The sequence below is a fragment of the Canis lupus genome, chromosome 25 (assembly GCF_048164855.1).
Source record: "Canis lupus baileyi chromosome 25, mCanLup2.hap1, whole genome shotgun sequence".
Lineage (NCBI taxonomy): Eukaryota > Metazoa > Chordata > Mammalia > Carnivora > Canidae > Canis > Canis lupus.
The window spans coordinates 21,396,063-21,413,055 of record NC_132862.1 but is presented as its reverse complement, the minus strand read 5'-3'; the positions used below and the strand labels follow the sequence as shown (position 1 = coordinate 21,413,055).

Here is a 16,993-nt window from a genome sequence, read left to right as displayed (position 1 = left end):
TTAAATATGCTGTTGTCTACTTCTAGATATCCACTTCTCTTTTTTTAAAAAATATTTTATTCATTTATTCATGAGAGACACACACAGAGAGAGAGGCAGAGACACAGGCAGAGGGAGAAGCAGGCTCCATGCAGGGAGCCCGACATGGGACTCGATTCCAGGACTCCATCACGCCCTGTGCTGCCCTATCCACTTTTTTATAACTGTGCCATGGCACAATTTTTTGAAGCATGGAACATGTATTTTCCATGTCATAGCACAAAACTAACAGGGACTGGGAAGGCCACACAATCGTATTCTGAAATACATGTTTTCTTCTGAGAGTGAAAAATGACAGAATGAAGAGGACAAAGTATAAGAAAGCTCCTATGCCTCGTGCACTATTATAGTGGGGGGATGTTGTGTTAAGACCTCAGGAAAACAGTCAACTCATGTGGGAAGCAAAGATACTGCAGGTATAAGAGCAAGTGTAAGGGACCTGAGTGGGCATGGCTTCAAATTATACTCTGTCCCAGGACTGAGACTTGGGTAAGTCACTTGACCTCATCTGTGAAATGGGGAGGTCTGATGAAGGATGACACCCTCCAGAAGATTATATTGATATGTAAAACACTGCACAGAGATTTGCATCCACATAGTAGGCACTTAAAAATTAAGGTAGATACTATTTCATTAATTTAATTGAGCATTGGAGCTCTTTTAATGATGAGCATTGGGCTATGGACAAGAAGCACAATATATTTATGTGAACAATTTACTTCATGTGAATGTACTTCTGTGGAAGTATTTAGGGAGAAATGAAGAGACAGAAAAGATATAATGTGATAGAAAAATTTCAGGTCTTATTTGGTTTAAAGGTAAAGGGACCAAACTTCATAATAATTTCCCAGTCATTTAAAATAGTGAAAAGTTCATACTACATTAGAAGCAGGATTTCTGGGACTCCTGGGTGGCTCAGTTGGTTGAGCATACTACTCTTGTTTTTGTGATCTCAGGGTCATGAGATCAAGCCCTGCATCGGACTCTGCGCTCAGTGTGGAGTCTGCTTGAAGATTCTTCCCCCCTCTGTCTCCGTTCCCCTCTGTTCCTCCCCAACTTTGTGCATTCATGCTCTCTCTCAAATAAATAAATAAATAAATAAATAAATAAATAAATAAATAAATAAAATCTTTAAAAAAATAATCAGGATTTCCTAAAATTGAGAAGTGTGCAGAAAGGTACTTTTCTTGTTACAAGACTCAAGAACCTTAGTGGTATTAAATTTTGGAATTGTGTAGCCACAGGCAGGAATATGAAAACAACCAAAGGGTGAGAGCGAAAGAAACAGTCTAATTTTGTCTACATGATCCATGACCAACAGCCTGATTGGTACTTTGCTACAAAAAGGCTGATTTTCCTCTTGTGAAGTGACTTTATTTTAACCTCACATGCATGGGAATATCTTGATATTTTCACTTTATTCAGAGCTGTTTCTTTTTCAGACATATATACCTCAGGAGGAGGGCGGAAGTCAGAGGTGGGCAAGCACCAAGTTGCAGCATCAAAGCTAGCAGCAGAGTCTGTGCCAGACCACTTACCTTAGAGATGAGCCTCAAGGCACGTTCTGATTTAGAAAGTAGAAGAAATAAAGCTGCTTTTGGAGGAAGGAGAAATAGGGAAGAGGTGAGGCTTGTGGGGGCAGCAGAGCAGCAGGAGAGACAAGGAAGGCAGAGAAGGCTCAGTGTGCAACATGCTAGTTAGGTCCCCGACACCCGAAGCTGGGTTCTATGCAATGGCTAGGAACAACATGAAGAAAACTAGTTAGAAATGCGTAAGAGAATTAAAGGAATTTTTACAGAGAAATATGGTTTTCCAGTAATGAGGTCATATGGAATATGTCTATATGCTACTTTGCCATGGTTAAACGTTCAATCAAAGCAATCTTATATTTAGTGGCAGGATCTGTATTCACATATTCAATCAGCAACTTATCATGTCGCATAAATGTTTACTAAAGACTTAATTAAGTGCCAGGTTAGTCAGTACATAGAAGCCACATGAAAGTGCTCTTATCTCTCCCAAAGAATATAAAAATGAGGTTGTTTATTCATTAACAGGTAAGTTGGTAAAATCCACACACAATTCATGTGATTAGCCATTGTGAACTAAAATAGCTTGGCTGCGAATATATAAAATGAGAGTATTGACTTTCTATGTGGCATGCACATAGGAGGAGAATGCCCACGTCAGGTCACTGGCAGCAATAGTCCAGTCAACCCACTCCATAATAATCGGTGCATAGGCATGCTAGTTTTATATGGGGTAGCCTCCATAAGCTTGGTTAATAAGGCTCTACCTTTGTGAGATGGATTTAGCTGCAATACGTTAAGTCAAGTTCCCAGGCCTGCAGGCTAAAAGCCAGGCCCCGAGTCATAGTAAATTCACCTAGGTAAATGCCACCTTGTGAAGACCGACCCACATAACCAGTTGGCCTTCCCAATGCCAAACCTGCCTCCTTTCACTGCCTCAACAGACCCTGAGCTAAGGGCTAAGTGGAAAGAGGAAAGTGTGGCAGCCCTTAGGAGATTTACGGTTTCCTAGGAAAGGCGGGTAGCCAATGAACAAAGGCAATGCAGTATCACAGGATATTGTGCAGGCAGGATGGTGTGCATCTCATGGGGGCGGGGGGTCAGCTACAGCATCTTGAGGGAGGTGGCACCTGAATTGAATATTGAAAGAGATACATGCCTGGCCAGCAATATCAGCAATGTAAGACATTACAGGCAGAGAAAACAGGATGAACAAAGGTAAACAGGCATGAATGCATATGGGGTGTTTGAGAAACTGCAGGTGCATTGGAATGATTGGGATTTTGGTGCGTACAGACAAGTGTGAGAAGAGAAACAGGTAGGGTCCTGTTTATTATGCAGAGACTCATAAACCCAGATAAAGAATTTAAACTTTATCCTGAAAGCCAAGGGGAGACACTGGAGAACTTTAAATAGGGGCAAGATGGTTTATCATCTAGCAAATGAAATAGTGTGAGATAAAACATTTACTTAAATAACAAGACAAATTAACATGTGATTACAGCCACCAAAGTGGTGCAAAGAGATCAGAAGAGAGAGAGAACATTTAATACTAGTCATAATCAGTGGGGAATCCCTCTAATTAATGTAGACTCTGAGGTTGCCTTGAATAGTCAATGGATGAATACAGTAGTAGAGAGGCATTCACATGGTATGGCCAGAGAGCACGGGAGGTAGGAAACTATTCACTTATATGATGGAGATCAAATGAGCCATCATGTAAATGAATGGAAGATAAAGCTGAGGAGATAAATTGGGAGCTCTCGGTGAGTTTGGGGTTTATTTGGCAGGCAATGGAGCATTAAGAAAATCTCGAGGTAGGGGTGAGGGAAGAAATATTCTAAGCAGTGATTTGTGACAAGTCTAGTGGTGATACAGCAGATGAACTGAAGAGGAGAGGATGGCTGGAGGTAGAAAGCATAACGTGAGATGAGCCTCAACCAGGGTGTTGGCCATGAGAGTGGAAAGGATGGATAAACAGGAGCTTCTCCCTAGGTCATGAGGGAGAAGGCAGTGTTACACATCCTGCTGGGACTTCCAGCCAGAGCTGACTTGGGAATGGGGGTCCCATTAGACCACAGAAATGGACAACTGAGAAGGAGCAGCTGCATGTAAGGTATTACGATGAAATAGGAAGAGATGAAAAGGAAAAGAATTTCAGAAGACTGTAGGCTGAGAAGATGAGAAAACATGTAAAACTAGAGAAAACTAGAGAGCTAGGAGAGTACTGTGTTCCAAAATTCAGGAAGAAAATAACATAAAGATGGAGAAGTTACCAAAAAATGTAAAAATTATGGAAGGGTCAAAAGCAATGAACAGTAAGAAAAGGTCTCTGGATTGAACATTCAGGTCATCAGGAACCAATAGGAAGATGGCAAATAATGAAAGAAGACGGTGGATGCAGAAATCGAAGGAGAGAGTGCAGGCCAGGTGTTTTATCAGAAACTCTGAGCCTAAAAGGAGATGGATTCGTGCAGGTGGGAAACAGGGTGCAGAGGAAGGTTCAAACAGAGGCAGCAACGAGAAGGTTTCAGGTGCAAGAACGAACAATGGGCTAGCTAATGGTGGCAAGAGAGTAATGATGAAAAAACGTAGTTATAAAAGAAGTGAGAGAGGGGCACCTGGGTAGTTCAGTTGGTTTGATTGTCAGACTTTTGGTTATGGCTGAGGTCATGATCTCAGGGTTATGAGATCTGAGCCTGGCTGCCAGGCTCTGTGCTTAGCAGAGAGTCTGCTTGAGACTCTCCTTCTGCCTCTCCTCACACTGGTGCTCATCATGTGCATGTGAGCGTTCTTTCTCTCTCTCTCTCAAATAAATAAATAAATAAATAAATCTTTTTTTTTTTAAAGAAGTGAGAGTGCATGCTTGCGTACGAAAGGAAAGAATTAGTGAAAACAGATGTGTAATGTGGATGCACTTAAAAAAACTAAATATATGCCCATAAGGAACTTAGAACATCACTTGGTGCATGGGGGTAACAAGTCTAGGTATCATAATTATCATTATTACTGATAGATGGCTATAGAATCTTACTTAAAGTTATAGTTTTAACATAACAAACTTTATACTTGAACAAAGATGAAGCTAAATTATCCTCATTTTCAGTTAAGTATTAGCAAAATGAAGTATTTTTTCTCAATTCACAATAGAAATTCAAGTGTTTTATATAAAGAAAGGAATAAGAATATATTCTATTGGCTCTGTTCTGAGATGTTGGCCTATAAGTTTTTCCGAATATTGAACATGCTTGAATAAGAGTATTTAATAATGCTATTTTTCTGCTTTAATAAAGTATCCATTTTTTTATGATTTCTTAGAAACAACAGATTGCCACTGAGATATATCTGAAAGTCTGAGTGTAATTGAAAAACCTCTTGTTTATTAGTGCTAAACTTTAATTTTAATTGATTCATTATGGAAATTCTTTTTTAAAAATTTTAAATAGAAAGAGAAATTTGAAATGCGAGGCACCCAGTGGGAAGCCAAAACGTGGAGTGCCACTAAGGCTAATCAGTTTCAGTTATTTATCAGTCTTTTTATTAAAGTAAAATAGCAAAACATATTAAATTTGAATTACTCATAAATGTGAGATATCTGTGAACTTCCTCCCTTTTCTGTACATTCAAATGACCTTTACTTAGAAAATGATTGTATCTTTATTTTATAAACTACCTAAAAAAGGCCTCACTTTTCTAGAATTTCTAGGTTTTCTTTTTTTTTTTTTGGTTTTCCTTTGGTAAGTGATCATATTTGTCTAAGAAGTCGGGTAGGTCTGCAGCAAATGAAATAAAAGTTCTTTTTATTTTATTTTTTTTCCCTGGCCACAGTTGGTTGCCCGTTACCGAGCGAATGTGTGGCTGCTGGGACAATGACCCTACCCGCATCTGCTGGAGCTTCCTCGGGGACCAGCTGCTGGGCTTCCCAATCACCACTAGGCTTGTTATTCTGTTCCCGTGTATGCATCTGGGCCTTTTGTAATGTGGACCTGCTGTCCACAAGGTAACAAACCAAGGCCATCACAAATGCACACTAGGGTTTGCAAATTAAAATTTAATTCTGGTCTTAGACATAGAAAAGTTATTTTTAAATCTAAGTGACACATGCTGCACAACAAACACCAGGTTCTGGCTTTTACTCTACTTTTGTGGTTAAACACATGGGGCCAAGATTTAAAGGTGGCAAGGACTCAGAGATCAAATCTGTGGAATTTTCAGTCAGATGAATTTTATCACTTGCCATATCAAATGCAAAAAGGACACAGAGGAAAGAGTGGCTACATTAATAACAGGCATTCCTGTAGTTTCAAACACTGATTTAGGAATGACCCCAAATGGTATAAAGCCACTGCCATCAGCTCTGGCTCCCAACAGTGTCCCTGCCACTCCTCCAGCATTGACATGCCTCCACTATCTTCTTCTTCCTTCTCTGGAAGCTTTCGTGCAAAATCATACCTGCCTCTCCCTACTCCCAGCCCAGGTAGAGCCTGAAAACATAGAGACATTGCTCTGGGGGTAATAAGCCTAAAGAATTGTCCCCATCTGTCCACAGAGAAAAGGGAAGTTGTGTTCCTTGTATAATATATCAAGTGAGGAACAGGTTGTAGAGGTTTTTATGAGAAGCCTTTTATGAGTTTGTATTCAGAGTTATAAATCAATATCCAAACAGACTTTGTGATGGTTTCTCAACCTCAACATTATTGACATTTTGTGTTGGACAATTAATTCTTTGTTGAGGGGGGCTGTCTTGTGTGTCGGAGGATGCTTAGCAGCACCCCTGGCCTCTGTTCACTAGATGCCAGTAGTATTCCTTCCAGAGTTGTGACAACCAAAAATGTCTCCAGGCATTGTCAAATGTCTTGAGGTGGGGCAACTCCAGTTGATAAATACAGAATTGAGAATATTTATGTCTAAAATATTGCCTTTAGAAGATAGCATGCATAAAGAAAAGTTATCCAAGCATTCTAGTTGAAAGGCAATGAGATAAGTAGATTTTAACAATTTAAATTTTGGTTAGGGAAGAAAAAATTTACAGAAATGAATCCTTTAGCTAAAATAAAACTTTGAAGGACTGGCCTTGGAATTAGAGATCTAGATTAGTCTATTAGCTATGTGATCTTACTTAAAGTTTGTGTCCTTTGGTGTTTTTACCCATAAGGTGAAGATAATTAGTAGTATCTATCTATCCTTGACATGCCTCAGGGCCCTCACTCATGCTGTTCCCTGTGCTTGGAATATACTTTCCCCTACCTCTGGGTGTGATTGATGCCTTCTTCATGCTCCAAGTCTCAGTTTAAATAATTCCTCCTCAGAAAGGCCTTTGTGTTTGCTCTCCCTACAACCAAGCTCTCTTGTGATTATCTATCATAGCACCGCTGGGTACTCACCATGTTTTAAAACTTTTTATGTCTCCCCTTTATTTTATAAGTTCCGTAAGGGCTAGGATCATGCTTGTCTACTCAATACTATATCCTGAACACCGAGTATGGTGGCTGGCCAATAGTACAGGTTCAGCAAATACTGCTGTATGAATGAATGAATAAAGGTTTTATGATAATATCACCATCATCATCATCATCAAGAATTTGTACTGAATTGACTTAATGAGTTTCCTATTTTACAGAAATATTCACTTCATTTTTCTAAATGTTAAAATCATAATGTCACAATTAGTAATGGCACACAAAACAATTACAATAGAATGCCTGGTTGATTATCAATAGCAATGTATAAAGCCGAAAATTTATAAGAGCACAGAGCTGGGCAGCCACATCCTGGGATGTGCTCACACCATGTACGGCTGGGAAGATCTCATTCCAGAAGAGGCTCTGGCGGTTATCTCTTTGAGTCTTAGGAGCTTCTGGCTCCCATGCAGTGGATGAACATCACTAGTTCAGCTGCTGTGTGGTGCCCCTGGGTGAGCTATCTTTATAGTCTCTGGCAGGAAGAACACTGGCTTCATTGTTGGTTCACTGGCAAAATAATCTTCCTTTCTTAAAATCAAACTATAGTTAAAGGATATTTGCTTTAAAATAAAGGAAATAATTTTAAGATAACATTCAGAGATAGACTAGCAAGGCAGGAATAGGGGTACTATATACTTGGGACTATGTTGCTAGAATATTTGTGCTAATGAGAAAGTACATTTTTTTAACCTATTATTTTTCACACTCTGTTAAGGACAAAGAATGTCGAATTGAAAAGAAGATAACAAGTACTGGTGACAATAAAGTGAAGTTCAGGGTGGCCAAAAGATCCTGAGAGCTATGTAATGTTACCCACCTACTTCAACTATACTCAAGTTTTTGAAATAGCTGTGATATATATATTTTTAAAATAATGAATAATAAGAGGAGAGGAGCATTTGTAGACCTGAGTTTGAGACTGTGACAGATTCTGCAAGCTTCTGACAAATAAGCTTGATGCTGATCCCCAAGATAACATACCATAATGGATCTTTGAAGGGGAAGAAAGTGGGATCAAGGGAAGCCAGTACGGGTTCACACTAACCTCAAATTGGGAATATTACAGATAATATGTATTTGGGCTTTGGTAAGGAGGCTCTGAGGAGTCTCATGATTTTTTTTAAAGATGGAGAAACATAGGCTAACTGATAATTTATTTAAGACAGTTCTATGTAGCTGAAGAACTGCATGGAACATAACTATGTCAGTCTGAATGCATATTTCTAATAGCATGCTAAAGGATTTGTCATTAGTACTGTCCTATGCAACACTTTTAGTACCTTTAGTGAAAATATTCCAGAGCAGAGGTTAGCAAATTTTTTCTAAAGAGCCAGATAGGAATATTTTAGGCTTTGTGGGTGACATATAGTCTCCATTGCACCTTTTTTTTTTTTTAAAGAATATACCTTTTAAAAGGTTATAACTAGTCTTACCCTGAGGGCTGTACAAAAAACAGGTGGTAAGTTAAATTTCCCTATGGGCCATAGTTTGCCAATCCCTGTTCTATAGCTTATCAGCTTGAAGATGGCACAAGAGAGAATAAACATATTGCTTAATAGAATCAGGATCCATAAAGATACTGTGTGAGCCCCATAGCATGTTAGAGCAGGAAAGGCCTAAAAACCTAGAGATCATCTAGTAAAAAAAAAAAAACAAAAAACAAAAAACAAAAAAAACCTGCCTTATCTATCCCCAGGACAAACTGAGATGGCCTTGGATTCTGGGTTGGCAGAAATATATAAAAATAAATGCATTGCATTGTACTTGAAATCCCAGACTCCCAATTACGTGAGTACAGGATAGGCATTGACGTCATGACAGCTGAACCAGTGAAGAATGGCATTTTAGCTGAGTCAGCCAAATGTGGGTCAGTGGTATAGTGTGATTCCAAATTCCACTATGCACAATAAGATAGCACCACTGAACTTCTTGCCCTGGAGTGTTACATCAAGAGTCATTGCCATACCGTGTGAGGAAGGCTGAGGAAATTAGAAGTGTTTAAAGTGGAGGATGCATGTAACAGGATTTTAGAAATTGAAGAGCACAGCAAAGCTACACTAGCAAGGAATGAGCTGGTTTGTTGTTTGGAAGTCTTGGCTGGCTAGCCAGGACTTAGGGGAGGAAAGAAGTCTTGGAGGCAGTTGCTTACAGTTCCTATAGCTGCTGGGACATTGGATGCAACGCACACGTATGTATTTCTCCCTTTAGGTCATAAAACATGAAAGATTTTGTTTGTTCAAGGCACTATCCATTTTTCCTCATGTAACAATCCAACATATCAAGAAAAAAGGCAGCCTGGGAAAGGCCCTTTCATTATGTCTGACAAAGGTGTTCCCAGATGGAAGTGGGGAGCTCCATCCTTACACTGGGCTTTATTAACTCTTCCTTTCCTCATCTTCAGTGAATCCAATTTTTCCCTTCACAGATGTAGCACAGACTAAATCCACTCCTTTTTAATACATAAAACTCTTGAAATATTTTAAAAAGATTTTAGTTATTTATTAGAGACAGAGGGGCAGAGAGAGAGAGAGAGAGAGAACACAAGCAGGGGGAGAGGGAAAGGGAGAAGCAGACTCCCTGCTGAGCAGGGAGCCCAACATGGGACTCGATCCCAGTATTCCAGGGATCATGACCTGAACCGAAGGCAGATATTTAAACAACTGAGCCATTCCGGTGTTCCTAAAACTCTTGAAATATTTAAAGATATATATACTCCCTAAATCATTGCTGCTTCTGGAAAGAGATCACTAATTCCTTCTACAGTTCATTAAATTTCACATATGCCATAGTTTCCAAACCATTGAGAACAATTTAGAGTTTAAAAAATTCTTTTAATGAGCATGGTTCTGTTGCTCCTTTGGAAACAGGGAAAGTATCATATTCTTTCTCTCTGCTCCCTTCCTCCCTCTCTCTGGGCACACCATCTGAACAAAGTCCAGGAAATTTGCATAACGTATCTAAGACTGAGAGCTAGAAAGTAGGAAGTCCAGGATTATACCAAGCCCTTTGAGTTCTAAGCCCATGCATTTCCAGATTCTTTGTTAAAGGCTATATAATTAAAAGGGTCTCAGTGTGGTATAGGTTTGCAATATGGTAATAGTATTTTTAGCAGCAGTAGCACAGGGTAAATCTGATAAATTCTCATGAATAGAAATAATATAATGAATGGGATGGGGATAAAGAATGAGAGATGCAGGAATCCTGTCTCTAGTTTGAAACTTTTTGGTTCTTTTACTCTCCATGATTCCATTTCAACCCACCATGAAATTCTTAGAGCAACTCCTTTAGCAGTAATAATATTTCCCAAATAAACATAACCACAAAGTATCAAGTTTGTACTGTTCTGGGGTCCTTTTTTACAGACCTGTATTTGAAGCTGGTATTGTGGGTGAGCAGTTGTCATTTTTACATGTTCCCATCATTGAAGTCAAAGTCATAGTAGGAACTTCATTACTACCTGAGAACACACAAATTAGAATATGGTATAGAGACAAGTAATGAAAATTACAAGAAAGGAACATATAGTTACAAGGCATATAAATAAAAGGCACTACTACTCAAATTTCCTGAAGTCCTTTAATAAGTTGGTTTGGAACTCTGGACACAGTTTTGTGTACGGAAGCAATTTTATAAATAGAGAATAGGTTTACAAGCCAACCTCCTAAAAGCCTTTTACACCTTTTTAAAGTGGCTGAGAGAAAGTATTAATAATAATGCAGACCTTAACTACCATGTGTGACAATGTTTCCATGGCCAAATGCATGCAGGGTTCAGACTTGGGATGCCAGGAACACATTTCACCCAAAGCAGTTGGGATTCTCCGAGCTCCCAGCCACTGGCCAGTCCCTACAGCAGGTAGGGACGTGAAGGTTGTAGCAGTTCTAACAGTAAAGCAGGGAGGGGCTCCAGGGAACAGGGTTTGAAATGCAAGAACCTTCTGCTAGATCCTACTCAGGATCTTAGTTCCCAAAGAATCATCTGCTTTGCTAGTTTACCACCTATTTCCCTGACCAGGATGGAACAGAAGATAGTAACGTTCCTATCTGTGTGAGAAAATGTAACAAAACATTTTGTTGTTGTTAGTAACGAAGTAAAGAGGTTCATACCTCTCAAACCAATTTTTCAAGCAGAGTCAAAGAAAGTCCATAAGATAGAGGGGCAGGAATAGTTCATTTTTATATACAAAGGGTTGAAGAAATATTCAAGTGCATATCAGAGCAACACTACACCAAGGTCACCCCGACTCTTTGGATGAGATGAGGGCAGATGTTGGCAAAAGAGAGCTGGAGTTAGGACAGGGGATGGGGAAATGGACTAGGCCACCAGAATAGGGTTGCCTGCAGCATTAGCATTGGACCTGAGAAAGAGAGAGTCCACTCAGGGCAGGGAGGCCACACATTTACCTCCCTCTTTCCTTGCCCCCTCACTGAAGCAAACTTGGGGAAAGAGTGGGCATGTCATTTGGTGCTGGAGTGGGTTTCTGGTGGTCAGAGAGGGAGACAGATGGGGTTTCTGAGTGTCTCCTGGTGGCCATTCCCTTACTTAAGACTTAACTCCACACTAGGCTAGGAGGATGTGGAGCAGAGACCTTGCAGACCTGACAACTAGGGAATATCGAGAAACAGAGACAGGAGCATACTTGAGTGGAGGAAGTAAAGTACAGTTTATGCAATACGGTGCATTAGGAGACAGGAGTGAATTTTAGAAAGCAAACTAAACAAGGCTTTTTGGAGAAGGATCATCCTAAAGGAGACATGGATTTACACACAGAAAGATGGGGCAGGGTGTGTGTGGGGGAGGGTGAGGGAGGAGTGGGTTGGGGGGAAAGGGGCAATCCCAGGTGCCACCGTTTGTATGACAAAAGGCATGGAAGTGGATGCAGAGTGACCTCAGCTTCCAGCCTAACGTTTTAAACCAAGCATCTCATGGCCAGGGCAGATCCCAGCAAAGCTTTTGAATCAATGACAGACCAAATCAGAGTGGTGATTAGAATGAATGAATCAGGCAGACAGAACAGGTGGAAAGCCACATAAGATGTTCCTGCAGTCTTCTGGGTGAGAGGAAATGAGGATGAGAAACCAGAGGGTGGCATGGAGAATAGGGAAGAAGGGACACATGTGAGACACACTTTGACTTCTGCTCCTGCCCTCCAACTCCCTGGGCTTTTCTAAGACACCACTCCTTTTGACACTGTCAAGTGGCAGCTGCTTCCTCTATGGAGGGCTGGTTCCATTGGTCCCAGAGATAGGAGCTGCATGTTTCTAAATGTCTGATGCCATTTGCAAATTATCCATCCTTCACTCTCACAGGCACCTGTGATGCTCTGCGATTTAGCTCTAGAACTCTCAACCTCCCCTTGTGACTTCCCTCTCCTGGCTTTCTGATGACTACTTCCTACTCCTTGAGCTGTTGCATACTTCACTCCAGATTTCATTTGCTATAGGCATACATTATCCTTAATAATTTCACTCACAGCCCAGCAATTGCACTGTTGGGGATTTACCCCAAAGATACAAATGCAATGAAACGCCGGGACACCTGCACCCCGATGTTTATAGCAGCAATGGCCACGATAGCCAAACTGTGGAAGGAGCCTCGGTGTCCATCGAAAGATGAATGGATAAAGAAGATGTGGTTTATGTATACAATGGAATATTACTCAGCTATTAGAAATGACAAATACCCACCATTTGCTTCAACGTGGATGGAACTGGAGGGTATTATGCTGAGTGAAGTAAGCCAGTCGGAGAAGGACAAACATTATATGTTCTCATTCATTTGGGGAATATAAATAATAGTGAAAGGGAATATAAGGGAAGGGGGAAGAAATGTGTGGGAAATATCAGAAAGGGAGACAGAACGTAAAGACTGCTAACTCAGGGAAACGAACTAGGGGTGGTGGAAGGGGAGGAGGGCGGGGGGTGGGAGTGAATGGGTGACAGGCACTGGGGGTTATTCTGTATGTTAGTAAATTGAACACCGATAAAAAATAAATTAAAAATAAATAAATAAAAAAAAAATAATAATTTCACTCACCTTTGGGAGGCAATAGTGTTCAATACTTGAAAAAATAAACTCTATGCTCTTTATCAATAGATACTAGATGGTATTACAAATTAAATAAAAAATATTATGAAAATAAGGGTGCTTCTTCCAGGGCATGATATCATATTCCTTCTCAGCCTATGCAACAAAAGTTCTAAAGCTACCACGAATCAAAGAGTTTAACTGCTAGCTGTTCTTGTATACTAGATTTTAATAGTGTTTATGAATACTTTCTCTTATTTAACATTTTTGTATGAATATACATATTTTTAATAAAGATCTTGACATTTTAGGTCTAATGTTGCCTATTTTGTAAGAAAAAAGAAAGAAGATATTTTTGTATTTTTAAGGCAAATATAATCATGATGACACTAATTTCCTTTTTAAATAACATAAAAATACTACTAGATTCATAAAACAAGAACTATGAAACACATTTGGATTCAAGAATCATGATGCTTCAGCTTCAGAATCACCCTGTATTGAATAACTCAATGTGATCATGTCTAGTGAAAAAATAATTAAAACTTGAAGATTATAGAGAATAGATAGCTTGTGATTCCCAGATAGTTTTGTAAAAGTGGAGTTTTGGGTACTGTTTTTGGATAGGAGCTTTTCCTCCAAATATTTACACTGTAAAACTCTGGAAAAACTAACATTTAAGGGAGAACAGGAAAAGCAGTAACAAAATATTTCACGTTCTTCTGAATAAACACTAGTACCTGGATATTCAATCTCAGGTTTGATAACTGAATTTATGTAGATGATGTATGTATTCTGTGCTTTGATCACTTAGACTTAATAACAGATCTAAATTCCATTTAATTATCCCATATCCTAAGAAAGATACTACCATATGTCATCAATTCAACAATCAAGAAAATGTTTGTTAAAGGCAAGAAAGAATATCGTTTCTAAATTACCACTAATTAAATCATACCTTTAAATGTAATGGCTTGAGGGGAAGAGTCATTTTGTGGTTTCCATTCTCTACAACTCATAGGCTACAGAATCATCCAGAGAAACAAACAGCAAAGTGCAGAACTATGATTTGTATCCAGCAAAGCAGGAGAAGAGGAAAAAGAGCAACAAAGAAATTTAACTCAAACGACAAAAGGCAGGAATGGGGGAAAAGGAAACCATCAGAACACAGGATAAATAAAAATTCAAAGTAAGATGAAAAGAATAAGCCCTCACACCACAAGAATCACAGTTAAATATAAATGGATGATGCCTAACCAGACAACAGAAATAAGTATCGTACAGAAATTGTGACATGTACTGATGGATTGAGCTCCTCAATGATAGTATTTTGAGCATTTTTTCTATTCCCAATTTCTCACTACCTGATGGTTTCCAAATCAAAACATTTATCATTTGCAATTATTTAAGTATAATATGATATAGTGTGAGCAAACATATACGGAATAATGGTTGTTAATGATGCTAGATGTTTTTCTTGGGGGAGAAAGGAAAGAGAGGAAGAATAGACTCCCCAAACCATTATCCTACACTGATGTTGTTAACTGTCTTCTGGAATATGGTCAGCATTGTTGAAATTTTTTTACTGAGATGAAGCCCAGATGCTGTTTCTTATATCAGGATTTTCCTATACCCACGGACAGCTAATAGCTGAAGAGTATTTCACACTCATGAGCTCTCAGTGAACAAGAACATGTATTCAAAGGAATGAAAGAAAACATTTCCTCCATTAGTGTTTGTCTGTAATTCTCTTAAGCTGTATACAAGTCATATCTGCCATCAGGGAAAGCTCATTTACTGGTAGTAGCGATACCTGTAATAGGAGTTCTGTTTTTCAGCCTATCCACCTCCATTGTGAAGTCATCCTTCAGAAAAAGGAACCCAATAATGGAAAACAGGTAGACAAGGATGAGAGCCAGGACTGCAGTTAGAATAATGGAGCGGCCATTCCGTGTGACACTTTTTATGACATTAAGCAGAGTTTCTTCTCTGTACACCAAATCAAAAAGCTACAAAAATAAAACAAAACAAGAAAAAAATGCAGTGGTGCAAAAGCTAAATAAACATAAAAGGTAATTATGAATACAAATACAAGCTATTTTATCTGTGAAAAAAATAACAACCTGATACCTTACAAATGCACCAAAATGTATATTTCTTCTACAGTTGGAATGTTTTAATAAACTGTTTTTTCAATAAAGATAACTCTAACACAGCATATAATGTGCATCTGTTGGTTTCATAACCAAGATAATTTCAATTTTGTAAGATACAGAAATAGCATAGTTTCAAATTTGAATTTAGAAAAATTATAATACTATACTTAACCAACGTAGCTACTTACTCCTTATTTTTAGCCTCACTGATATTCTGCAGTTGTTTCTGGAACACGTAGAATGGCTAAAGTGAAAATGCTGAATCACTTTTTATCTAAGTGATGAATAGTTGACAGAGTCATTAGACACTACTCTTTAATCAAGGGATGAGAGGTGAAATTACTAGAAAAATTTTAAGAGCCTGCTGCAATAGAAAAAGTAGGAAATTTTAAAATATTTGAGAGATGGAAGTGCCTTTCCTTACTAAAGGGGTATAATGAGGGCAAAACCTATTACAGAAGTATAAGCAAGCATATAATACTTTATTTTTTAAAAAAAGTTTTCACTTCTTCTAATGGGTTATTATCAATTTTGTGTTTAGTAGTAGAAAGTCTCTGCACTAGTTAAGAACCTAGGTATGTATTTGCTCTCTGGACACAACACCAAGAACAATTTTATTTATTGTTATATTATTAAGTTGAAATTATACAGTAGCAAGTACATGTGATATCATCAAAAGCTGGCTAAAAGCAATAAGTGAGCATTCACTTAAAAAGGCATAAAAATCTGTTTGGAAGTGAATAGTATTTTACAAGTTGAAATAATTAAGGTTTGTCTCCTGCTATCTGTGGGCAGTGATTAGAATTACGATGCATTACCAGTGTCATGAGTCCCTGCAGAAACACCAGGGCCTTGTACTCTGTTTTTCTGAGTACTGAGGTTTGTATAGTTACTTTCCAATTTAATTTTAGTTCTGCAAATAATCACCATAAAGATATTATCTTGTTTTTTCACCCTAGGAAACTGATACTTTATCATGATCATATACAAAAAAAATTAACTATTTTGCTATGTGCTTATCTTCTGGAAGGAGCAGCAACTTCTAGAAATAAAGGTCAATATTTCTCAGGACAGACAAATTAACTAATGCAAATTCAACTTCCAAATTATCGACACTGACTTCTTTAACTTACTTAAGCACTGAGTTGATATAATGGAGATTTTTCCTTTACTTTAACCCAACAGTGGCTTAAAGAAGAGGTCTGTAAATGGCCTCTAGGTCACTTCTGAGTGTTTTCTAAAAGTTTGTAGCTTTCAGAAGCCCCATGGGATGCTTGCTAAAAATGCTTATTTCTGGGCTCTCTTCCATACCCCCAGAATCAGAATCTTGAAGAGGCAAAAAAGGTATTGACATTAGGCAGGTTGATGGTTCTAGAATTTCTAGAAAAATTTTCTAGGAAAATCTAGAGTGTGGTTTTGTTATTTTGCATAAATGACTGATATTTGTGGATAGAACTAGAAATACATATTCATGTATTTTCTTAGATATAAAATATATTTAAAAAATATGCTTAAATGCCATTTTGGCATTATGTCCATTATAATTTCCTCCTAGTACTCTAAACATCAAAATAGACAATATCCTTTTCCAAGCAACCTAGTAAAAACAAATTAGCATCAGTATTGTAAGATTAGAACAATAAAAGACAAGAGGAATATTCAACTAGAAAATAAGTTTAAGTAACATAAATTAAGAGTAACATTATTATCAATAGCTCATGTAATAATTCAAATACACCTTTTTTTTTTTTTTTTGTCAATTGCCTTTCCTTGGAAAATA

At 38.3% G+C, this 16,993-nt stretch overlaps 1 protein-coding gene across 4 annotated transcripts in view; it reads right to left on the bottom strand.

Annotated features, from left to right (window-relative positions):
* Positions 1-16,993, bottom strand: part of ITPR2 (inositol 1,4,5-trisphosphate receptor type 2) — a 470,949-nt gene that overhangs the window by 59,989 nt on the left and 393,967 nt on the right. For 3 of the 4 annotated variants that reach the window (XM_072798592.1, XM_072798594.1, XM_072798595.1), the window contains 2 exons: positions 14,871-15,066; positions 10,395-10,487 (listed from right to left, as the gene is read on the bottom strand). In XM_072798592.1, the coding sequence (XP_072654693.1) occupies positions 10,395-10,487; positions 14,871-15,066 (289 nt within the window). Of the gene's footprint in view, positions 1-1,643; positions 1,776-10,394; positions 10,488-14,870; positions 15,067-16,993 lie in introns of those variants that run through there. The other variant, XM_072798596.1, reaches the window with a different exon arrangement.